The 26,581-nt window shown below is 42.1% G+C and overlaps 1 protein-coding gene across 16 annotated transcripts in view; it reads right to left on the reverse strand.

The window, feature by feature from the left end:
• The window catches only part of DMD (dystrophin), a 1,013,774-nt gene that overhangs the window by 59,254 nt on the left and 927,939 nt on the right, over positions 1-26,581 (reverse strand). For 12 of the 16 annotated variants that reach the window (XM_027688940.1, XM_027688937.1, XM_027688948.1 and 9 more), the window contains 2 exons: positions 15,952-16,013; positions 5,415-5,489 (listed from right to left, as the gene is read on the reverse strand). In XM_027688940.1, coding sequence (XP_027544741.1) covers positions 5,415-5,489; positions 15,952-16,013 — 137 coding nt within the window. Of the gene's footprint in view, positions 1-5,414; positions 5,490-15,951; positions 16,014-22,658; positions 22,783-26,581 lie in introns of those variants that run through there. The other 4 variants (XM_027688951.1, XM_027688953.1, XM_027688950.1 and 1 more) reach the window with 1 other exon arrangement.

Raw genomic sequence — 26,581 nt, forward strand, 5'->3', positions numbered from 1 at the left:
AGTGCTTGCCACTACACTCTGCTTTAGGGAACCTCTTTTAATGGGAAAAAGGAAGGCTCTGGCCTTGGCCACATTAAGCTGCTCCCCCTGCATCTTTCCCACCAAGACTTAAGGAATGTGGAGGGGTCCTCTCCCAGAGGATGAAACTACGTATTTCTTTCCTAAAAGCAAATATGGAGGTCCCATGAATGACCAACTTTCAAAAGACAAGCTCCACAGTCAGATATGTATCGAAGAGTTGAATATTTGGTGCCATTCAGTGATTTGAAAAGCCTTAACTGAAATAAACCATACCACTTAATGCTTTGCACTTTTTGTGGGTTGTCTGTCACTCTTTACTCTTTTCTATTTAAAATCCCAAAACTGACTCCAAAATTTGTGTGAGCAGCGGCTTCTAGATTATTTTGAAGTCTAAGTCCTTTATATGAATACTTCTTTGGCCTCTAAGGCAATATAGAAAATGTTAAGATGTTTGTAACTAGACACAGATTGCAGGAAAAGGCTAAAAGACAACCTGGAATAAGTAACCAGCTGAAGGACAGAAGTGACAATTAACAGGCAGAAGAAAGTACACTGTGGAGGGCACAAGCTGAGCTTAGAGAAAACTCAACATATGGCTGGTGATAAAAAGTATTAATGGTCTTCCCAGAACACAAATCATTTCCTCTGTAACCTGCTGCTGTTGGTTGATACATTAAAAAATGTGTTTAATCTAGCCTGTACAAAATTAAAGGAAAAAAGACCCCTAACAGAAGTTCTTGGATACTTTCTTTTGCTGCATCTCCAAGAAAAGTTTGTGAATACATCTCATTTTATTGAGATCACAATGTTGTGATGTGGTTTGCACTTCAAGATCAGATCTTTAAAAGTAGCAAAACAAGAAAGTCATCATGCTTTGATGTGATTATCAAAGGAAAATCATACATTTAAAAAAACCCTGGTGCAATAGTTACACCTGGCATGCTCACAATAATTTCAAAGGCTGGGATGATAAGAGTCACACACTAGATTCTTCTATGGTAACACAGTTCACAAGCATTTATTTGTTAAGGATTGCTATTTTCTATATTCTTCATTAAGTTTAATATCCTAGTGTCTTAATGTTCATTGGGCTGATTTACGAACTGAAAAGAACTCAAGTCTAGGTATAGTTCTTTTTAAAAAATGTTTCTATTCTTGCCACTGAGAAATATTTCTGCAGGCCTTCAACTGTGCACACATTTTTAGAGTGCTCCTCAGTAGACAAAACTGCTCTGCTTTCTATGAAGTTTGCAGAAAAGAATATATAAAATCCTGCAATTTTAAAACTGAAATGAAAAGAGTTGAAAGCTGCACCTACTGCAAGTGGGATTTTGGTTTTGCGTAGGCGTAGGAGCCCTGAAATCCAGCACTGTGTTCTAATTCTACTAGTGCCAAAATGCAGGAAAAGAATTTTGTAATGAGTTGAGTTTTTTTTTTTTTAAACTAATTAAACTTAGTTCACAAGCGACACTGAAATGATAGAATACACAAATACAATGATAGTGTCTCCAGGCAAAAATATTTGTAAGAACAAAGGCTGCTAACCAAATTCCTTAAATACTTCTCCTTAGATACAAGTATGAAGAATGTGCTAGAGTAATCAGTGTCAGCACCACTGCATGTCTCTGAAAGCATCAATTCTCTGAAAACTTACCTAAGTGTAACCTAAAGAGATGAACTGACTGCAGCGCATAATTACAATTCCACACGGCAAAGTTGTAGCAGGTCGACTGACCCTGGCTGGATGCCAGACACCCACCAAAGCTGCTCTGTTACTCCCTTGCTCAGCTGGACAGGGGAGGGAAAATACACTGAAAGGCTCATGGGTCGAGATAAGGACAGGGAGATATCACTCACCAGTTACCATCACAGGCAAAACAGACCCAGCTTGGGGGAATTAACTGAATTAATTACCAATCAAATCAGAGCAGGATAATGGAAGATAAATCTTACATCTTAAAACACATCCCCCAACCCCTCCCTTCTTCCCAGGGTCAACTTCACTGCCAAATTCTCTACCTCCTCCCCTGCAGCGGTGCAAGGGAACAAGGAATAGAGGCTGTGTCAGTTCATCACATTGCTTCTGCCATTGCTTCCCCCTCAGAGGGAGGATTCCTCACACTCTTCCCTTGCTCCAGTGAGGGGTTCCTCCCACAGGAGACAGTCGTCCATAAACTGCTCCAACGTGAGTCCTTCCCACAGGCTGTAGTTCTTCACAAGCTGCTCCAGCATGGGTCCCTCCCACTGGATGCAGTCCTTCAGGACCAGACTGCTCCAGTGTGGGTCACCTCCATGTGGTCACCAGTGCTGCCAGCAAACCTGCTCCAGCATGGGTTTCACAGGGGGTCACAGTCTCCTTCAGCAACCCACCTGCTCTGGCATGGGGACTTCCATGGGTGGATATTTGCTCCACCATGGAGCTCCATGGCTGGCAGGGCCATGGCCTGCCTCACCATGGTCTTCATCACAGGATGCAGGGGAATGTCAGCTCTGGTACCTGGAGCACCTGCTCCCCCCTCCTTCTCCACTGACCTTGGCATCTGCAGGGCTGTTGCTCTCACATATCCTTACTCCACTTTCCCAGCTGCTGTTGCATAGTAGTTTTCTCCCCCACCCTTCTCAACTACATTATCCCAGAGGCACAACCACTATCCCTGATGGGCTTGGCCTTGGCCTGCCCCAGGGTCCATCTCGCAGCCAGCTGGCACTGGCTCTGTCAGACACAGGGTAAGTTTCTTACAGAAATCATCCCTGTAGACCCCTGCTATCAAAACCTAGCCAAGCAAACCCAACAAAAAAGTCAAGATGAGTCCAGAATCATCTAATGGTGGGAATCAGATATTGAAAAACACCTGAAGGACAACACATGGTCATCTGCCACAGCCAGCATGGGTTCATGTGGGAAAGCCCTGCTTAACAAACTTAATTTCCTTTTAGGACAAGGTAACCCACCTAGCTGACCAAGCAAAAAACAGTTGATGTACTCTTTTAGGATTTCAGTAAAGCTTTCGATACTGTCTCTCAATATCCATCTGGACAAAACGTCCAGCATACAGCTGGATAAACACATCATGTGGTGGGTGAGCAATTGCCTCACGGGTGATAGTGAATGGGGTAACATCAGTCTGGCGACCTTTCACTAGTGGGGTTCCGCAGGGCTCCATTCCAGGGCCAGTGCGCTTCAACATCTTCATAAACGACTTCAACACAGGACTTGAAGGTATACTAAGCTTGTTGATGACACTAAATTGGGAGGAGCTACTGACTCCCTTGAAGGCAGGGAGGCCCTGCAGAGAGACCTCGACAAATTAGAGGGCTGGGCAATCAACCAACTGCATGATGTTTAACATGGGCAAGTGCTGGATTCTGCACCTGGGATGGGGCAACCCTGGATGTACATACAGAGAGGGAAATGAGAGGCTGGAGTGCAATGTCATGGAAACGGACCTGGGGGTTGAATATGAGTCAGCAGTGCCCCGGCAGCCAGGAGGGCCAACTGTGTCCTGGGGGCATCAGGTAAAGCATCGCCAGCCCGCTTTGCTCTGCACTGGTGTGGCCTCACCTTGAATATTGCGTGCAGTTTTGGGCAACACAACATAAGAAAGACATTAAACTCTTAGAGACCATCCAAAGGAGGGTAATGAAGATTGTGAAGGGCCTGGAGGGGAAGCCGTATGAGCAGTGGCTGAAGACAATTGGTCTGTTCAGCCTGGAGAAGAGGAGACTGAGGGGAGACCTCATCACAGTTACAACTTCCTCGTGAGGGGAGGAGAAGGGGCAGGCACTGATCTCTTCTCTTTGGTGACTAGTGACACAACCTGAGGGAACATAAAGCTGTGTCAGGGGAGATTTAGGTTGGATATTATGAAAAGGTTTTTTACCTAGAGGGTGGTTGAGCACTGGAACAGGCTCCCCAGGGAAGTGGTCACACTAGCCGGTGGTAGCACCAGGCCTGCCAGAATTCAAGAAGCATTTGAACAATGCTCTCAGGCACATGATGTGATTCTTGGGGCTGTCCTATGCAGGGCCACAAGTTGGACTTCAATGATTCTTTTGGGTCCCTTCCAGCTCAGGATATTCTATAATTCTAATACAAATAAAATGGAATGCAAAGTTTTGCACTTCCAGTCATAAAAACCTGTTACAAGTTACACTTGTGCACTGCCAGCTAGTGAAACTTGCAGTTCCAAAAATTTTAGTTTCTTACTTCAGTGCTGCACTAATTATGAATATTTTTCAGTGCATGTCACTCCGGTTTTCCTTATACCAGGTTTCCAGAGTAACTGTGGTAGAAGTGCTGTGCCACGGAAAGATATCTCTATTTCTGATCATCATAATTCCTTCTTTGTCACTGCATTAATGTTGAAATATTTCATTATGTTACAAAAGTTTGCACCTATTGTTTATTTTTTCCTCTTTTTTTCCCTGTTTTTTAATACATTCAGAAATTCAGTCTGTTCTTTAGTGGAATTCATCCATGCTTATAAGCCTAAAAGTAAACATACCCAAAAATACCAAGGTTTGACACAGTTCCAGAAAGCATGTGAGCACAAATCCAAACTAGAGATAAATCAACAGTTGAGACATTTGCAACTGTGGCAAGACATTTAACCCTGTAATTAAATGCCAGATAGTGAGTGTTAAAATATTTTAATAATCCTCTGAATTGGACTGCCTAATGAACTGCTTGTTTTGGCAACTGACTGGCTTATCAAGAAAACTCTGAGCAAATTATTTAGCTATCAGGTTACAATAAGCTGAAAAGGAAATGTAACTCTAGTGACAAGTAGAATACCATACGGCAGTTGGGAGAATTAAAGCGTTAGAACATGCACACCACTAATGTACAGCTGATGAGAGACTTCTCAACACAAACGAAAGCTGGGGAAAAATGAAGCTAAATGTTTATTGTGATGATCTCATTTAAAGGCAATAACCCCTCAGGGCTCAAGATTCAACTTAACAAACCATTAGCAACTCCAGCTCTGGAGTGATTACTTCACCCAGGCTCTCACTGTTCACAACACACTACAATTGTGTTCCTTTCCACTGTAGAGCTGTGGCTGACACAGGACATGGCTTCACTACTGAGTACAGTGAAAATACTTGGTTCAAGGGTGTAAAGGCTAGAAATATGTAGGGGATCTTAAGTTTTCTTTCTGATCTGCTGCTCTGTCTTACAAGGGACAGATCTGCATGTCCCGAGCACTTTGGTTTTGTAAGGATCATACAAACTGAAGGCAGCAAAGACCCTTCAGGTGAGAGGTTTCCACGCACCAGGCAGAGCAGGGGCATTTGTGGGAGCGCTTTTCTGCTTCTGAGAGCTGTGAACAAACTCGTGCATCAGTCATGAAGCCTTCCTGGCAGCGGGTGAGGCACAGACAGATACTTACAGCAGAGAGCTTTCTGCAGCCTGCGGAGTTTCATGGCAGTCCTGTACGCCGAGAACCTGACGTTGTTCAGGTCAGCTGCAGGGGGGCAAAATCAAAATAATACATCAGCTTTACACTTTACAAATAACCAGACTCACAAAGACATTGCTAAGTTGAACTACAAGATTATACTTATTGGTTAAAAGAACAGAGGAAAAAAGTACGTTAGAAACTCTACTGGGCTAAAGCCCTCAAATCTTGACAATCAACCATCCAAAAAGAAAACACTAAATCCTGAAGTGTTACTTCCTTTCGTTCAAAGGCACTGAACTTAAGAGCACTTGAAAGCACAACATCAGAGACAGCAGTCCTGTGTCTGAAAATGTCACAGAGCCTTTCACACCAAAGGCACTGTGAGGGAGATAAGACCCTGAAACTCCTCCTTGTCTGCCCAATGCACCAGGCAGACTGAGTGCAGGCAGCCCCAAGAGAAGAGCTCTGCCCCGGAAAAAACAGGTGACTCTCAGCTACTGCTAAAAAAAAAACAACAAAACCTAAAGAAAATTCCAATTAAACTTTTTTGCTTTCTGCCTAAGCAGGCCCCAGCCATGCCCTGAGATGCAGAGCCTTCCTGGAGGGAAGCCAGCTCACCCAGGCAGGTGAGTTCCCAGTTCCCACCTGCAAAATGGCAGGGAGTTGGTGGGCTGGGGCAGCATCCCCAGGAATGGCACCCCACTAGGAACGCACTGTCTCACATGACTTTTGCTAGAGCTGTCCTCATACATTTAACAAAATAAGGACATCGGCACAAGTCCCCACGGAATAGTTTAACCATGACTTGCAAAACTTCCCGGGACACTGCGGGGACAAAGACACGCCAAACCAGAGCAGAGAAGCTGTTTTCCAAGGGGCACTGCCAGTGGCTGCACCGGTAACCAAGGAGTAGGTAGGGGACACACTCGTGTGCTGCAGCACAGCCAACCCCACTGCTGCAAAACCAGTTGGCTGCTGGCATGCTCCCGGTCCTGTCACCTACCCAACTAATTCCTAGGAACAGACACTCCTGTGCAGCCTAGGGATCATTCCCAAAGGATTGCTTGGCATCTTGTAATTTAAGGGTTTTCTAGCACAGAAATGCACTCGTTGCTCGTGCCAGCCAGTTTCAGCACCCGACAACACTGCTGAGTGCATTTAATTTACTGATGAAACCCATGGAGCCTAAGGAATTAATGATGGGAAAGTGTTTAGAAAATGTTAACTACTATGTCAATATAAAAACAACATTAGGAAAAAAACGTAGTGGCTCAAAATAAAGGCCTGTTTAGCTCAAGAAGTTGCCGCTAAGCCTGGCAGACTCTTGGAGAAAGAATATGATGAAAAACAGGGAAACACAAAACAGTTCCTTGCTGGCATATGAGCTGAGGTGCTATAAAGCTGTTTGAAATGTGGTAGCTTGGGTATAACTATCTCAACATCATTTATAATGCTGTACAGGTATAGGTAGCAGAGGGAATATAGTCTCAATTACATTAATTTTAATTAAGCTGTTCTGAATGAACAATATGAGGTATGATAATTCAGTAGTTCTGTATACCTTAATAAAGGCTGTGGAACATTTCTGAAACATGTCTTAGAGCAGAAAAGAAAGTTTCATCTTTGTATATAATTTCTTTTTCTTTGCACAGCTTCATACACTTTTTTAATGGGCAGTTCTACTGCGTATTGCTCCTGCCAGCTCTCTCTCTCTCACAGTCATCCTAACGGGTCCTTTATGTGGTGTAGAATACAATGAGCAGTTTCAATAAAGCAAATTAATTTGTCTTAAAGAGAAATTAATAAAGCAGTCTCTCACAAACACACCAGGACTTCAGTTACATTTTGTACCCTTGCTGTAAATCTGCACTTGTATTCTGGAAAAGAATATTATGGCTAGCATTTGACAAAAATGAAGAAGCTTTCCCTAAATTTTTCCTGAGTATTCTGAAAAATGCTTATATATTCATTATTTACATTTTCAGAAATGTGAGTAAATAGATATGCATATTTCAGGCCTCGATCAGGGTAGAAAGCACAATCCATGAAGACATTTAATCCTGGAAGTGCTACAGTTTACATCTATTTTCCTGTATATGTAATACACACTGAATTTATTATCAACCTTAACGACATAGCTGCCAAGAAGCATCTGCTCTAAATGACAAAGCAGCAATGTCAGGAGCTCGTTTGGGAGCCCTCATCTCAGGTTTTGGGAAAGTAGCAGCAATGCTGATCTTTTGGCTCTGCATGTCAAGGCTGAGCGCAGCCGTCGCACACCTCCACTCCCACCTTCGCTGCTCTACCAGGATCAGCCTGTGCCCAGTTACTGTCCCCGTGTCAACTGCTCACTTCTGTCTTCCTTATGCCACCACCTCCATGCTCCTGAGGGACAGCTCTCTTACCAAGTGGTGACAGTCACTTAAGGTCATTGGATCTTAATGATTTCACTCTTCCCTTCCTTATACCTACAAAACTGCCAGTGGCGTCTTTCCTCCCCTGGAGCTACTGGTGGAACAAATGTGCTGCTCTGTGTAGCAACGAAGGGAGCCCAAGTCCTTCCTAATTGGGTTCAAAACACTTCCCTTGCTGATGTGACCTCATTTAAATGAACCACAGAACATAAGACTGTTAGGGAACGAGACCTGGACACTGGGCTGGGGATTACTGGATGTAATGTCACCCCTAACAGTGAGGGAGGGAACCTCGAGTGATGCAGCACAAGGCACTGCTTGGTCACATGCCAGCTGCTCCTGCTGGGAACAGAGGAGGGAGTAAGGAGGCTCAAGCAACAGTAACCTTCAAAAGGCCCATGGAAATACCAGTAGTTCCTCCTTCTGTGTGTTCTTGTTTTTTTTTCCTTCCTGGGTCCTAAGGGAAAAAAAATGATGCTATCTCCACTCCCAAACAGCCCGCTAAAAGAGTAAGGACCCACTAAGCCTTGATTCCAAAGCTTTTATCATCTTGGAGCAGGCTGGGGAGCTCAGTGTACCACACAAGTTTTCCTCGAGCCCTTTCCTCCCACTCCTAGAAAGTATGCACCACCTCGTCATCCGAACGCGGTGGTCAGAGGGCTGAAAAGCCTTTGGTGTATTGGGAAACTTTTTCAAGTTGTTTAACAACATTCCCTCTCCTTACTGCTCAGAAGGTAACTTTCAAGCTTTGAACAAAAAAATGTAAATGCTCAAGAGCATAATCTGTTTGTGATCTGAAACAATGATGCAATGGAAGAGCTCACCTGGCCGCTGGAAAGGAACAGTCAGAGGAAAGGATTGTGAGAGAGTATTTGGTGACATATTTACAAGCCACAGCAAAGAGAAATCACGATTTTCCCATCACTTGGCCATGAATGACCTCTTTCTTCAAGTGAAAATACATCTTTCTATATATAATAATATGATAACACTGAACAAGAACTACCACATTTATTACAAATGGTAATAAATGCAGCTTTAATGAAGGGGACTTCAGACTGCAGACAGGAATAACACAAATCAGAAATAATTATAGAATCATAGAATCGGTGGAGTTGGAAAGGACCTCTGAGATTATCAAGTCCAACCCTTGATCCACTACTGCCATGGTTACTAGACCATGGCACTAAGTGCCACATCCAGTCTCATCTTATTATGGAAAGATGATCAGACAGTTAAATTCTAACCTTTTTTGCATAATTTTGCACATTGAGAAAACTCAAAACATAAGGGCTATGTTCTATTTCTACAGCATTCTAGAAACACCTGCAATTTCACATAGCAGATCCTTTTGCTAGTGGATAATCAGGTAAAAAGCCCACTCATTTGAGAAGTGGTTAGTGATTCAAATCATCTGCTGGAATATCCCACTGACTACTGACACAATATCAACAAATAAGATCTTTAGTTTTGTTTGTTTTTTTTTTAATCCTCCCATGCTAAATTCCAGATTTTACATTGAGATATGAGTACTATTTTAAGAGGAAAAACAAATTCTCATATTCTTGTCTTACTGCATAAAATAAATAAAAGCAATAAAAAATTAAAGAACAGTAAAATTTTAAAAATAACATATTTTACAAGAGGTTTGGTGTCCAGCATGAGGGGACATCTGTTTTTATTCTTAAGGAGTCACATCTATAACTCAGACAACAGGTTTGAAGTACGGTGTTATAACTCAACTCCTTTCCAGGGTAGTTCTTAAACAGACTAACCTCCTTACAGCTGCTGCAGCTGCTGAGAGTGCTGAGTGACTGGGATGTTCCATTTGATAATGTACTATCCTCTACAACAGAGTAATCTCCCTGCATGTTTAAAAACTCTGGGATGGACCGGACTACCTCCCGTCAAAGGCTGTTCACATAAATTGTATCTCTCTGTAAGGTAATCTGAAGGCACCTCAGAAAGTCCTTTCTTACTTTAAAGAGGATTCCTTGCTTATATTATTGTGAATATTATAATTGCTTTTTCAATTAATGAGGACAGAATACAGACATTTCACTTGATTTTATGGACAGCAATATTCTCACTGTCTGGACACCATCTAACTAAAATGAGCAGCTTACATGCTTCAGGTAATAAGAGTAAAATTTAGCAAGTTAACAACTAGATTCTTTCAAAGAAATTAGATGTCATCAGATCAAATCCTCATCTTCATTTGATAAGGTTTACAGAGTTCTGAGGGTTTTATTACTCTCAGTTGCAAGGAAAGAAAATGTGAACCTAGAGTGATATACCTTGAAACCTGAAAGTCTTACTCAACCATAGCTTGTGACATGCTCATAGACTGCTCATAAATACACTGCCTGCAGTGGATAGCCTATTTTGGGAATTACATGTCACTGTTGTCTTTGACAATGGAGGTTAAAAACTGTTTACTGGACAGTCCTGAACAGACCAGAATTCCACTACCAGCCACTAAGCTTTCACGTTTCATCAGACATTAATGGCACTCTTGACTTTTCAAGAAGCTTCATCTCACACTGTTTCAATAGCTGAAATTCCTTGACAGGCAGATAAGAATGCTGGGTTTCTTCCTGCTGCCCAAAACCTGTACCTAAATCTTTTAATGATGCCCTACAGTGACATATATTGCCTCTTTAGGAATTGTAATTTTAAAATGCAAATGAGACAAATGCACAAAGGAAGGAAATTAATCAAGTAACACTGCTTAATATCAGTTGAGTCTTGGCCACTGACTTTTATTATAACAATAATTAATGCTATCATCTCCACTGCTTTGACAATAAATAACAGCACTGTTATTATACGTACAACTTAACCACTCTGCATGAAACAACACAGCATGTTGTACTAGACCTGTCCCACTCAGTGAAAAAGCCAATAGTGTCTCTGAAAATTAGCAAGTGGGAGGTACCCAGGACACCACAATGTTTCTGACTGCATCTAGGCCCAGTGGCTGAACACCTCAGCATGTGCCAGCATCCCTGTAACCAGACCAACTGACATGTGATGTCTTTTCTCCAGCCAGCAAACCCAAATGTGTAAGAAAGGATATGATGTACACCTGGGTTACACCCCATTATGGGGTTGGGATATGAGTGGAGTTTGCAGTCAGAAACCCTTCATACATGCTACGGGAGAAGCAGTCATACTGGAAAATCCTCAAATAAATAAATTATAAGCAACTTCAAAAAATATTAATAAAAGGTGTCCATTTGCAAACAAAGAGTGCAGTTATCTTAAACAAAATGCCCCAACACCGGTCACCAATTCCATAACAGGACATTACTTCACTCTCTCTAGAATACCCTCCTTCACTGCTAATACACCTATGCTTTCATTTTCAAGGGATGCAAGCTTAACTTCTACCATTTAAGTTCTACTTCTCTGCCATACATTTATTGTTTGTTACATGATGCTGCATAGGATGCAATCACACAGTTAGAAAGATGACCTGCTCTAGGTCTGATTACGCTCTAAGGCTGACAGAATCCAACCAATCCTGTTTTCTGAAATGAGCTTGAAAAGGACATTAGTGAATAAGCAACCTTTAAAGAAAGGCCATATGTACCACCTCACTGGATTTCAGTAGAAGTCAGATGATTGATGTATGCAATAGGCAAGGGTCTTACTAGCATAAACACAGAAAACAGTTGCATTTGAACAAAACCTCATAATAAAGATATGATTTAGAAGTTGCTAATAAAAACTGTAATGACAGCAAGGGGTAGTTAAGCCTCTTCAGGCAGCATTTCAGAAGGAAAAATAAAATAGACAAACCAAAAAGGATGATGTTTATCCACCTTGGTCACTGGGAGTCAGAAGCTCACATTTCTGCACAAGAGTAGCCAGCCACAAGACCAACACAGCAGCTGCTGCCTGCCAGAAGCCCAGAGGAGGCTCAGAGGTACCTTCCAGCAATCTCCCACCTTGTGTTAAGCAACTCTGACATTTCTTTCACATAATCCACAGAGAACTGCCCTCCCAGCCCTTCAAATGAAATGGAGAGCTGTCACCAGTGCACTGCGGCCTGCAAGGGCGAGGGTGGTTTTCACCCTCATGTCTTGCCTTGGTGAATTAGGATTGATAAGCAGATGCACATGGCAGCATTTCTGACTGCACCCTGCCACTGCAATTACTGTTCAGGGTGACACTAATGCACCTTGAGGAGACTGGTACTGACATGACATGGAAGGCTGGAGGAGGGGGACACCGACAGCATGGCACAGCAGACCCAGTCCTCCTGGGCCACCGCAGCAAAGGTTAGTCACCTTCAGGTTAAAGGCAAAATACTACTATTCTGAGCTCAGCTGCCTGACATTAAATGTTCACTCTCAGAAGATAATGCGAAAAAAATTAAGCAACTCCAGAACACTTTCATTCCTGCTCTTCCCGTCTCTCCCCTCATGCAAAGGTCCTTGCCCTCCAAGATAGTGAAATAACACAAATTATCTTTTCAGTGATGCCCTGCAGTCATCATAAGCATGAGAAAATTTGTAAGGGGATTGCAAAAGAATGGTGTAAAAACAGCAGATCTGCTGCAGAGGAACTACTCTTGGAAAGAAAAGCAGCTGGAGCAGTTCTCAGTACTTGGAAGATTTTCAGAGGGAAGTTAGAAGAAAATGGGAGTGGCTCATAAGGGTGTAAATACAAACCAGGGGATGTCTGTCAGCCTCTGAACCTTTGAGACTCACCAATTTTTATTACCTTTCCTATCTCAGCATTTATTATTTCTCTGTTTTTATAATTCATATGATTCCTTCTTATTTAATCTATACCAACATCTACTACCTGTTGCCACTTTGACTAGACATTAAACAACAATTAAGTAATTCAATATAGACTTTTTTTTATGTAACTTTAAGTAGCCATAACTTTAAATGAAGAGTGAAAATTGTCCAACTTGAGTAAGGAGTAGATGCTTCATTAAAACTGATAAAATGCTACGTTGTTTTAAATAATAAAGAGCAGTCAAGAACAAGCATTTTAGTATCTTAAAAGGAAAAGCTTCTGTTAAAACGAACAGCCAGTTGGAAATTTTTGATACACATATTAAATTTCAAATGAAGTATTTCACAGTTATTACGGGTATCTTTATAACCAGCCATGTTTCAGCAAAGGAATGCAAAGAGAATTTGAGAGTATTTCCTTCATGGGCAGATTATTTTACATGGGTTCTTCCTGCAGACTCTGATGCAGTTCTATTGAAGACAGGATACAGGACTTCCTCAACCAACCATCTGATCAGTCAAAAGTGTACACAGCACATTCCTACCTTCTTTTATTAGTACCAAATAACGCTCCCAAGTAATTTAGCTTCATTTTTATAAGTACCCAAATCACTAAAGACACTAAAGTATGACACTTAAAATTCATCTATTTTAGCAAAATATAAAGCAGCAATTTGTAGGTGTGTGAATTGGATATGTGAAGATTAAAACCAGTATTACTCCTCTTTGTTAGAGAAGTGTCTCTTGCATCTCAAAGACATAGGCAGATAAGAAACATGACCTTGTGCCAGGATGCACCTTCCTCATTCACTTAAAAAAAATTAAGCTTTTAGTAATTTGTAAGAATTTAAATTAGACATAAGCATCCCCTAGCAAATTATAAAATACTGGCATGTATAGAGAGCTACATCACATAGCACAATTATTCCCTAGAGGCTAAGTGTAGGAGTTGGAAAATGGAAATGAAAACTCTTGACAGCATTGATGTACTTGGTCTCACTTTTTTACATTTACCCAGATTGCAGAATTCATGTTTTCTACCAGATTTTTAAAATGCATACATACTAATCTCTTTACTAGCTTGTTCATATGAATGAAAAGCAAAATTTGGATCCTAATGTGGGGTAAAATAATAGGATATAATGAGTATGCAATACAAAATCGACTTTAATAACATCTTCTCAGATAATATATTACTGAACAGTCTGAAAAGACTTCAAACATCCCATTATTACCGTTTTGACCTGAGGCAAAGCAAAGCACTGAAAATACATCAAGGGTTCTGTTCAAGGACTAAACGGGTTATACTTGTATTATGCAGTTTGTGTGAGAGTTAGGCAACGATGATTACACCAAGTTCAAAAATAAAATAAAATAAATCAGTAGGTTACTCAGTAGCACTTTCATCAAAGCTTCACCCATGTGGCACTGCACAAAGAATCACCTTGTCTAATCTGTTTTGTACACAGTTATGGACACCTCAGTTTACTCAGAAAAATACACAGTATTCATCCTTTGCTAAAATCCGTGTTGCTTCCATATTAATGAGTATTTGGTCTCAGCTCCAAAAGAAATAAAACTAGCCAGATAGAGGACTATTTCTTGGACATCCCTTGCTCCTGAAAAGGAAAATAGTAGGAGAAAAAAAAAGCTCACAAGTAAGTAAGAAAAAGAAACAAAATCTGCCTGAACACGTTCCTTCTTTATGAAGTAAGAAATAAGGCTATCTTAAACTCCTGACATTTGGGTGGTACTTACAGTAATAAAACTCAGTTAAAGTAAATGCAAACTGACTTCAGCAGTCACACATCTTCTGAACTGCTGACCTGAATCCATCAGGACACTTTTCTCCCTTATTACCTTTTCACTTCCTGATATTCAAGAGTACTCTAGCTGAACCAGGGAACTAACACAAGAAAAGCAGTTGCAACAGGACTTTGGGTCTGGCCAACAACAGTATCAGAAATATCACGCAATGCCTGGATCAAAGGCGGCTGCAGAGTCAGAGTGCAGTTCAATTAACAAGCAACTGTTTGAAGACCTACCTGTATTAAAAGGATGCCTGCATGTACAATTACTGTTTGTCCTGAAACTTTTAAACCACTCACTTTAAGAGCAGAAATATAAAGGAGACAAACAGGGTAATACATTATAATTAAATGGCAAGTCAATACTTGTCTTCTTTTGCATTTGGTCGGCCTGATCTTATACATCGTATATCCCCTTTTGGCATACAGAGCTGTATTCTGGTTAATTTTTAAACAAACTGCTGCCACACTGCTAATGCTGTAAGGAAAAAAATCGTCACACTGTCTTGTTTCATTTTATCATATCAGTTTTCTAAAGTATTTTTAGTATGCCTTTAACTGCAGAGCACCATAGAGATACCTGAGTTAGCTCGAAATAGATTATACCGGCATAATTAGACTGTTTTCAGCAGCTAAACTGGAGTTTAGCAGGTGATAATTTAAGCTATTTTTCACCATGGTAAATAAGCCTGCACTGAATGCTAGATTTGATTGTTCCAGTGCTCACACTGGCTTGTTCAAAGCTGGTTTATATACGTGTGCTGTACAGACGTAACCTTCTCTATGAATGCAGCATATTCACTGATATTTCTTTCACTGAAATAGCTTAATTTTTATTATATCCTCCATTATTTATTAACAGAATCATTAAAAGTGAAGAGTTAGCTATTAAATGGTCTGCCAAGCAGCCTACACTAGAGCATAGATTAACCTATTTTATCTTATAGATGTGCTTCTGTTAATAAAATCCAAAGCTGCTAAAATATGGAAAAAAACCCCTCCACCAGAGAGGCACATCTGAAGTCATAATAAGCATGCAATTTGGGTATTCAAAATGACATCATGACAGCTGCTATGCCTTCTAAGTATTGAAAGTGCTTTAAAAATAAAGCAGTGGTAACACAGTTTGGCAAATTGCTTCAATTGGTTTCCCACCATCCAAAAGTCAACATTAACAGCAGCTTGGTTTGATTTTTTTCATCTGCCTTTTGTAAAGCAGATTAGACAATGAAAAGATTCAGGATTTTTTTTTTTTTTTAACTTCTGTCCCAGTCTTTCAGTAAGAGTTTGGAACAATACACCCATATTACTCTGTAAACCCAGCGCACAGTCCTAACGTGCTAATTGAAACACAATTTTTTTCTACTGCATGTTTGAAATGTGTTACTATGCCTCACATATTCCCCTTGCAGAAAATTTTAACCTTGATAAAAGCACTGTCTTTCTCTGTCAGTTAATTTCAGTTTATTTCCTCTGGAAAAAATCTTCGCCTTAACAATTCATCCAACCGAGAAAAAAACCCACTGAACATCTGGTAGAGATGTCTTACCTAATGACTGGTAAAGCTCAGTCATCTTGGGATGATCCCAGCAGGTCGTTTGCGTCTCATGGCTACAATACAAAACATGAAAGTTAGTAAAGTAAAATTTCTCTCTCCATCTCACAGCAAGTGATGCAGGTTGCACATCAGAGCACTACCCATATCCTGGGTTGCTCCAGCAGGGATTCTCAGCAGCGGCAGGCATGTCTTCTTTCAACATGAGGCACTAACTCGGAGCACTTTATTTAGGCAAGGGTTCATAAAACAAAATTAAAAGTAGTGCTAATATTAAAAAAACAGCAAGTATTCAGATATGACAATGTTTTGAGGAATTTGTAAGCACGGTGATCAGTTCCAAAGAACTCTTTGTTTTGTACAGGTCATTCTCCGGTTGCTCCAAACTAGAGGACAGACATTTGAAAGGACTTCATTCTTAAAGCATTTATGGGAACTCTGACCAGACACTGAGATCCATGGCATTTTTGATCTGCTTTCCCCTACACACTCTCTCAATGCTTTCCCATGTGGAAGGTAAGAGTTATCCAAAGCAGCAAAACTCCAGTCTTTCCTTTCAGTCCAGACATCCGCACTAAAACCCCCATGCAACAGCCTACTGATCCACCACTAGCTCACATCACTTCTCAGGCCAATGCCTCGCACCCTGTATTGACAGTCTCTTTTGGCAAAGACTCTTGGCTGCTCCTCTTTTTCCCTGGGACTCTCAGGCCCTTTCCCTTGTCCCGGAGGTCCCTGTGCAGTGTCAGGCGGCAGAGCTGTTGGGAAGCCAGGGGAAAGCTAAAGCGGGTTATGAAACGCTGCAGTATGACTAGAATGTAAATTGGACAGTCTCTGCATTGAGGGGAGCAGCCTCCAGCTCTGCAACACAACATGTTGCCGAAAGACAGGCAGTGTGAGAAAGCCAACAGAATGAAGTGTTAGCGGGTGTAGTAGCAACTCATGTCTCCTAAGGTTATACTTTTTATGAATTTGTTTTTTAATGACAGCATAGCTAACATGATTATGTTTCTATTAATGTAGAAGTCTTGCTTATCTATCCTGTAGCCAACAAGTCCTGTTCATACAGAATTCAGCAACATTAAAAGATAACCATGAGTGTCCATAACAAAAAAAAATCTGGAATACGTGTGTAGCATACAGTTGCTAGCAAACACACTGGTCATTTCTGTACTTAAAAGCAGACATCAGGGTTTCAACATGCACACATCGTTTGGGAGAAGATATGCAGGAGAGCAGGACCTGACTCACAGAGCTGTGGAGCTCCTGGAGCACATACCTCCCAGCTCCAAAAGATTAAACCATCACCCAGCAGCATCTGTACACCCAACTGTGCCCTGGAACACTGACGAGGTTGTTTTAGAGAAAATATGTTCCTCGAGTTCTCATTTTGAGGCACTGATGTTCCCAAGTGCACATTTATCCTTTACAGGCTAAGAAGAGGTACAACTTCCAATGAATCACTTCAACACCACCCCTACTCATGGAAAAAAGAAAATCGTGACATGTTTTCTTAGTGTGATTTAATTTTGGCCTTAAAAGACAGGCTATTTATTTGATCCATGCGAATACTTTACTGCCCCAGTAACCTCTATATGTTCAGCAGCTTACTATATATATTTCCAGATTTTCCTCTGTAACTGCAAGGAAGAACGAAAGGGATCACAAGCACTAAGAAGAAGGAAAAAAACACTGCCATAGTGCTGCCCTACTCGAGCACGGGCTTTTAAACAAGCCCTGTCTCATCAACCTCAGCATTCCCGTCCCTTCCCAATTCCTGCAGTGGCTGAAGGCAGTGAAAGAGGGAGGAGGACACCAGAAAAGCAAAGGCAGTCTTGTTCTTTGCTTGGTTAAAAATGAGTCCTGCAAAGGGAGGTGGCTGCAATTGCATTCAGAAATCTCAGCCTGGTCTGGGTTTGCGGTTGGTTTTTTTTAATTCCCAGAAACTGGGTAGCTTCAAGTGAAAACCTATGGATCTGAGTCCCCTGCACCGAAGCCCCTGCATTTCCCACCTTGCTTGGGTACGGGCAGGTTTTGCAGAGAGAATGTAACACCAGAACTTTTTACCATACCCAGGTATAAAGTGTGTTTTTGAAGAAAAACAGAAACAGTTTTGTTCACACATTCAGTTCCTAAAAACTCAGCCACCTGAAGCCTCTGCTGGTACAACAGCAGTCCAAAGCAAATGAGGAAGGAGGAGAACTCATGGCAGAAGAATGCTGTAGCCAGGGATGTCACAATTCAGGTGAACGGGCTGCAGACCCAAGCAAACATTCACACTCACAGACCTGAGGTTGCAGTTTGTTTTCACCCAACATCAATCCCATATCAGGAATTCCAGAGGCACGAGCTTGGCTGCCCTGGCTTGCTTTCCCATGGGCAGGTAGCCCCAGAAGGGGTGGATATTTGAACAGAAACTATACCATGGTTTGTATGTCAAATCATGTAGTAAAAATGAGAAAAAGAACTTAAGCAAACAGTTACAAGAAACCTCTGAAGAAAACCTGCCTGACTTTCTGCATGAAATTAGTCTGGTAGACCCAAAGTGTTCTATGGATAAACTAGAGCACTTCAGACTCCATAGCTGCTACCCTGGCAGCCTTCAAAGAAACTGATTCCCCATGAAAATATTTAAAAGCCATCAGATATCTGGCAAAAGTAAATACAGATAGGATTATAGAATCCCAGGCTTGTGAGGGATAGAAGAACAAAAAGATCATCTTAGTGTGAAAAACTAGTATGGTTAATCACTAATCAACATGACACAGATGAGTTGTATTTTTTATTTTCATGTTTTATGGTAAGGCCTAACAACATATCAGTGAATCCAGTGTATATAGTTTAAGCTTATGGAATTCACTATTCCTGAAAATACCTAAGACCTTTTAAATAAAATTTCCATTGCCAAAGAAACACTGGACTCCAACTGTTTTCAGATATTTTTAATACCAGTAACCCCAGACCTCTCCTCATGGTATAAGACTAATTATCTTGGAGATGTGCATTTTCTAAGGAATGATTTCATTAGTTTCATCTGCAAGTGATAAAGACTAAACTTGCAGGGCAGGTACATTTCCCCTTTTGCTTTATTTTTACACTTTGTTGCAACTTAGAGGAAATACTCGTTTCCTTAAGACTACAAAAGTCAAGTAAGTAGAGATCCTAAGTTTTTGGTCCACTACCTTCCCAGCAGTGACTACCCAATGCATCCCACACCAGGTGGTGTGGCCGCCCTCGGCAGGGATCACCCATCTGGTACCAGACCCAGGGATGGGCTGGCCAGCTGTCAGCACACCTCTGTGCTCTTGCAAAAAAAAAGCAAGGGCTTTGAAGTGAACTGAACCTTGGTGGCTGCAATTTCTGTAGAGGTTGAGTGCCCGTACCGAGCCAGGGCAGACTTTGCTGGTACTTTACATGCAGAACACAAGAAGGCTGCAGATATTTCGCTCCAGCTAAAAGGCGTTCGCTTCCCAACATTCTCAGCTCGGAAAATTATCAACTATTCTGCACACAAGGGCAGCTCCAGGAAAGGTTAGATTCCATCAAGGCTATTCTTCATAAGCCTCTCTGCCACTTTCAAAGGCCATTTAATTGTGAGCTTTGGGGTTGGACCGGTGGGGGAGGATTTGTGTGTATGCCCTTATTGTGAACACCGTCTGAAGTGAAATGCCAGCTCAGCAGTTTCAGGCAGCCTCAACCACACTTGGGAATGCTGTAGCATCCTTAATAGATCTGCAGTAAAGTGTTTGCCAGAGTTTCAAACTCCGGTGAACAAGGCCCTTTACAGCCTGTAAGTCAGGAAGACATGAAAAGTATAGTGCAAGTCCTCTTGACTAGCAGCAGCTGAAGCAGGGTGAGAGTATGGGCAGAAATAAGTACTTGGAATGCTTTACCTACAAACCAACACAAAAAGGCATCAACGCATACAGCCAGCAGTTCTGCAATACTGCACATGCTCAGAGGATACATTTTTCAATTTGGCTCTACAGTTAGGTCAACTAAATTGATCACTAGCTTTTAAATCATGGGCATTCTGCAACAAATAAAAATATAAATGCACTCATTTGGCTTATTTTCCTCTTTCTCACCTGACTTGAGCTGCAAAAGTGGAAAGGAAATTAAAACCAGGTCTGGAGAGGAGACAAGCAGCAATGGCTAATGGTGACACCTAGGCATGGGTGTGACGGGTACACTAAATACACTGATAATTCAGTGGAATGAAAGAATAGTCTTCACTTGAGACATCCTTTGGGAACCACAGGACCACTTCATTAAAGGATGATTATATTATATTAGCAGGGATAATTTTTATGTGGGGAATTCTGTCACATCATGCCTGTGTGAACTCCTCTGTTCCTGCCAACAGCAGAGAGATTTGTCTCTCATCGCTGTCAGCAGAGCCAATAACACACAGCATTGGAAACCTGAAATTAGGAGATGATATCCAAACCGACATGCTAGCTGAATTACAGTTCCCTTGTTATAACTTGATCGGTTTGGCCAAAATACAGTTATTTTATCTTCATTCCTTTTATATCGCTTCAGAGCAACACCAGCAGCAGGAGCGGAAAGCAATGCTCCCCCACACCCAAATTCCTGCACAACCTCCCCCCCAAACATTCCTGCACCAGCCACACTGTAACATTTGCAAATCTTTTAACTGTTTTTGATTGCACTCCTTCTCCCTCACCTCTTTTTCAAAAAAACAATATCTAGGATTAGGTCTCATGTATTTACTGCTCAGCTCCAGAACAGAATTTTAGGTTGCAGCTGCAGAGTCCTTTTTAAACTCTTACAGCCCTCTTTACTGGTGATACCAGAGCCAGTTCTGCTGCACTTCTCCCCACACCCTTCATCAGAAAATGCGACATGAATTAGATGTCCAAGTGCATAGATGTGCATAGGATAAGAAATTCTACCATGTAGCAATAAATAAGTAGTTACACATACTGACAAAAAAAGCACCAAAATTATAGTGATATTTTACAAAGCACTAAACTGATCCATTTTCAAACAACACAATTTATAATACCTCTCACCTTCTGGCTTTATGAGGAATAAAATGTTACTCCAACCACCTTATGACTGTTGTCAAAAAGCCAAAATAAGCATGATAGTTGTTTGGATTTTACTAAACTAACCTAAATGCAACTGAAAGAGTTTGAATGAACAGACATTACCTTTCATTTAAAAGAAAAATGTTTTCATCAGCAGATGACAGTGATCGCAAGGAAGATTTAATATTTTTCTTTTTACAGTGTTTCATTAATTCCTTTGATAAAACAAGTTACTGCTATGGAAAGTATTAGCAATGTAAAAAGGTGGCACTCCTTTGTGCTTTACAAAGGACTACTGTTTTCATCTGTAAATCTAGAGACTACTGATCTGTGCAGAGATTATTTCTGTTTAAGCCAAGGATCAGCGTCCCTTCAGCAGGAATTTGACTTTAGCCTGTTTTATTGGCTTTTGTGAGATTTATCAGACTGCTGAAGGCAGGCACCAATACATATTAAAGTTTCTTGCCGATACTGGAAATGAATAGCAGGAGAAGGGCAAATATCAGCTGTCAAGTACTGAATAGTAACTCTTTTTTTCTCCCTTACTGTTAAACATTTATTTTGTCCGCTCTGTCAGGGGCAAAGATTCGCGCTCAGTGGCTTGGGCTGGGTGAGCCTTGCCCCCCTGGCTTGTCACTCTCCGCTGATCTATTTGCTTTCCAAAGCCTATCCTCTCTGCTCCTGCCAAAGCAATTTCACTGCAGGGTCTTGTCAAATCCAGGCTCAGACAAGCGACGGCCTTGAACAATTCCTTAGTGCTAAAAAGGTCAAAGATCCCAGATATAACCAGGTTTCCCGTTTCCTCAGTTATGTACACACACACCTGCAAAAACCACCTCTCTGCCCAACTTCAGTCCAAGGCGCAGGCTGGGGACACCGGTGGTGTCCCGGGCTGCAAGATGCTTTACAGCAGCTATTAAAAGGCAATATAAGGTGCCATGCAGCAACAAGAAATACAGCACTTGCAGTGCAACAGCCCGGAGGGAATCCCCTCCCAACCTCTTCTGCCTATTAACTTGAAACATTACTTCTAAGCATGAAATTACACAGGGAAAAAAAAAAAAGAAAGAAAAAAAAGGAAAAGAAGAAGAAGAGCAAGCCATGCATCCCCAAGCACCTTTGTTTTCAGGAATTCCGCTGGAGTTCACGCCCGACCCGAGATGCCCCATAGGCGATGTGCCAGGGAGGTAACGCTGTGCAGCACCGCGCTACCCCCCAAAAACCGCGGGCATCCCACACAGCTGTGATTCCCTGGCTCGGCTTTCCGCCCCCCGAGCCCACACCGGCACAGGTACGGGCACAGGTAGAGCCACCGGCACAGGTAGGGGCACAGGCAGGGGCACAGCCACGCGTGCGTGCCGGCTCACACCGCCATCTCCTACGTGTGCCAACGGGGCGCATCCAGCGCCCAACTACGGCCTCGGGAGCGGGGAAAAGCGCCGAACCGAACGCGCCTTTCAAGTTCCCCGAAGAAACCCGGCGGCAAGTTGAGATTTTTCGGTGTAAAAGATGACAGGCTCCGCCGCCGGTGCCGAGGGCGGCCGGACACGCCGCCGGCACCGCCGCGGAGCGCGGGGTGGCCCCGGGGCTCGGCGGAGCCGCCCCCGCCGCACCTGCCGCCCCGCGACCCCGCATCGCCCTTACCCCTGGAGCTGCTCCCTCATGGCGGCGGCTGCGGAGACAGAAACAGCGCGTCCGCCCAGCCCCGCCGCTCAGCGCCACTGCGGCCGCCCTGCCGGCAGGGAGGGACGGCGGGAGGGAGAGAGGGATGGAGGGAGACAGGGAAGGAGGGAGGGGACGGGGCTGCCCCGCCCCGCTCCGCTCCCGCCCGGCGGCGCTGCCGGCGCCGCACCCCCTCACCCGCCCCAGCATCCCGGCTGCGGGGCGTCTGAGGGCGCCTCGCCCCTTGCCGGCTTCCCCGGGGCTGTGCAGCTCCTCTGGAGGCGGGAGGAAACCCTCGGGGCTTCCTTTGACTTCTTTTTGTTTGTTCGTTTTTTTGTTGTGTGTCCTTTGCCCTGCCCCGGGCCCGCCAGAGAGATGGGTGTGCTGAGAGGCGGCAAATCGGTTCGCTTTCAGACGGCTTGGGAAGAAAACTTAGCTAAAATATGCACCGAATCTGAGACGGATTTGAAATGGGCCTTACCTGTCCCCCCCCCCCCTTTTTTTTTTCTTTTTGCTTTGCAGCTGTTAATTTCGGCGCTTAAAATGCCGAGTGGTTTATTTGTGAGTGAAATCAGGTAATTTCATTTCTGAGGGCTTGCCTTGGCCCTGCAGGGAGGGGTGAGCATCTCCTCCTGGTCAGCCAGAGCAGAAGAAATAGTTCTGCTCACGCCGAGTTACTGTTGCGATGTTTCTTTGCATTAATATGTAATATGCATTACACAAAGGAAAGCCAACAATCTCCTCTCAGTGTCACAGGCACTTCAAATCAGTGTGGCCAGTCTCCATTCATGCATATTGTACATCTGTGTCCTTTATTCATTAAAATGAGGCTGCAAAAAGAACTTATGTGAATTATCCTTCACATAATCAAGTAGTTTTTCAAGCCTTACAGATTGTGCTTTCTTGGTAAAGCCACCCCCAAAAAATAAAAGGTGTCTTTCAAATCAGAATCATAGAATGGTTTTGGTTGGAAGTGACCTTGAAGATCATCCTGTTCCACCTCCCCTGCCATGGGCAGGGACATCATCCACCAGACCAGGTTGCTCAAAGCTCTGTCCAGCCTGGAATGCTTCCAGGGATGGGGCATCTACAATTTCTCTGGGCAACCTGAGCCAGTGCCGCACCACCTTCACAGTAAAGAATTTCTTCCTAATATGTAATCTAAATCTATCCTCCACCTTTCAAATGCACAAAAAGTCCTCCCTGTTTTTACACTGGGAAGATGCAGGCCTAGAAGCACAGAAAATTCATCCCACCCATAGTTTCTATACCACAGGAATATCCCATAGATTGCTTTCCTATTACATACATGTCAGTAGGCACTGAACTTGGAAGGTTTTAGCCTAAGTACCATGATATTCAGGGCTCCCCTTAAGGCTCCAGGTCGCTGGGTTATCTGAATTTAAGAAAAGTTCAAAAAGCAGTTCAAGGAGAGCCCACGTGGTTTTTTTCCAGAAGCATTAAAAGTGTGAGATGCTCAAGGTTCAACATTTCAGGCCCTCAAATGCAAATATAAAAATTAATGGAATTGAATACTAAATTCTCATAGTTTCCAGATGATTTAGTTTGTTTTAAAAAGTCTAACTCATAGTTTTCAGTTACCTTGGACCTACAGCACTACTGCAATGTGGAAAGTAAATAGAGGATTAATTTTTGGGTAAACATAAATTGCTATGTTAAAACTCATTACCCTGTGAATTTTCCGTTTAATTCAGTGGATCTGGTATTAGATCTATTGCTCCGTCAAGTATCTTAATTTTGAGGTGAATAAACTGGCAGAAGGCTGTCAATTATGTTACATCAGCAATCTCACATTTTCCCATCTTTAGCCAAGTTTTAAGAAGTGAGGAATCTTTCTCTAAGTCTTGGTTTGCCTCTCACTTGGGAGGAACCTCAGGGCTCACAACAAGGAGAGAGCAGCTGCCCGTGTCATACAAAGGGACAGGGGCAGCCAGAGGCCCCCCGTTTCACAGCAAAAGTGGTTTGTTTTCCCTCAGAAGTATCTAGCACTGATGCCCCCGATACACATTCCTTCAATTTTTACTGTTTCTGGAGTTTCCTGGTCTGCCTTAACAGAAGCTTGATGCTGCTATTATCACACTGGTCTTCTTTCCCATACAATAGTGCCAAGTAATAAGAATTTAAAAACCAGTCTGAATTTCTCATACTTTGCATAATCTTCTTTCTCCTTGAGTTACAAATAAAGCATTGTATTCAATTAGACTCACAGCAGGTGAAAACCCCAATTAGTGAATCCATTTTCTTGGCTTTTTTTCCCTACCTTACACCCACACACCACTTTTTTTTTTTTTTTAACAATAAAGGGGAACTCTGAGTCATTCCTCAATTGAAAAGCAAATTAACCCTTTGATCTCCCAAATCAAACTATTAGTCGCTCAGGAACATCCAGGGGAAAACACGAATGTTGAAGGATTAACGGATTAAGGCCTATTGACTTTATAAATTGATTTTTATAAAAAAGTCTATTTCATGTAGTTCTGACTGTTGTCTCCAAATTCACAAAAGCTTTTAGGTGTTTTGATTGACCTGAAAATTATATTTTTTCTGTATAATGTACACACGTAGTACCACTCTTGCTTCAAATTACTTTTAAACTACCAATAATTTAATACAAAAATATATTTTGTTTGCAGTGTAAGTGGTTACTGTCTTTGGCATTTGCAACTGAAGCCAATCCTTATGCCATACTTAATTTTAAGCCATTTATTTGATAAAAGATAGTGATCTTCCTGTAGAAAATAAAACAGGATTACAGACTAAGCTCAATTTTAATTGCCTGTGGTGCTTTTCTTATGCAGGGGCTATTCAGTCAACTTGTGCACCTACACAGAGACCTTAATCAGAAGAACAGTGTTTATTTCTTTTAAACTGTTGGTTTGTCCTGGATTGTATCTAGTTGAGGTATCTAGGTCTGCAACATTTAATAACACCAGGTGCTTAAAGGGAAATCACAGCTGCCTAAAAAGTGGGGGATAATACTTAGAAGTGGTCTTATTACCCCAAAACTCTTCCGGAAAAAAAAGAAATAGAAAGATGAATTGGATTTGCAGGCAGCCTGACTGCACTGCTTGCTGTCCAAATGGTCACTGGAATATCTGTACTTAAGAAACCTGATCTTTCAATGTTAATATGTTCTCCTCAGAATGTTGTCCCTTTTCTATGGGGAAAGAGCCAAAGACATATGCACATTAAAAAAAAAATAAAATAATGTGAACATAAAATAATTGATTCCTCAACATTAATGTTCAAGTATAAATCTAAGTTTTATGTACAAGATTAGCATCATTACTCCATGTTACAGACAGATATGGAAACCCAAACACAGAAATGGGTAGGGACTTGCCTAAATGTGGGGCAGACATTAAGGGTACAAGTTTGCTTTTAAGTTTAGCATTTTGTGAGTTAGAAAACTAGAGAGACATTCCTTTAGTTTTACTGTCACGGAAAGCGAAGATACAACACTTTCCTATTAACTAAGTCTTGCTTCCAGAGCTCTGTGAAGCGTGCATCCCTCCTTGTAAGTGTGGCTGTACCATTTCTCATTATCTGGGCAGTGGATTAACTTGCCTTGCATATAAGATGATGTTGTGGTGCCCTGTGTCACGCTGGCTAATGCGTTACGCTGTTTACATCTATTTTCTTTTTCTTGGTATAAATAAATACTAAAAATCACTTGGGATGGGCACAATGACACTTTCCTGGATCATCTCTCTTAAATATACTCCAAGGGCTGACACCTCCAGGATGTTTTGGGTATTTCTTGATAGCTCTCTCAGAAGAGCCAAGAAGAGAATACTGGCTTGGATGCAGCAGGTTTGTTTTGTTTTGGGGGAGTTTTGCCTGTTTGCACATTACCACTGGAAATACATTAAAATACTGCAAAT

Source organism: Neopelma chrysocephalum, unplaced genomic scaffold, assembly GCF_003984885.1.
Source record: "Neopelma chrysocephalum unplaced genomic scaffold, ASM398488v2 Primary Assembly neopelma1_76, whole genome shotgun sequence".
NCBI classification, from domain to species: Eukaryota; Metazoa; Chordata; class Aves; order Passeriformes; family Pipridae; genus Neopelma; species Neopelma chrysocephalum.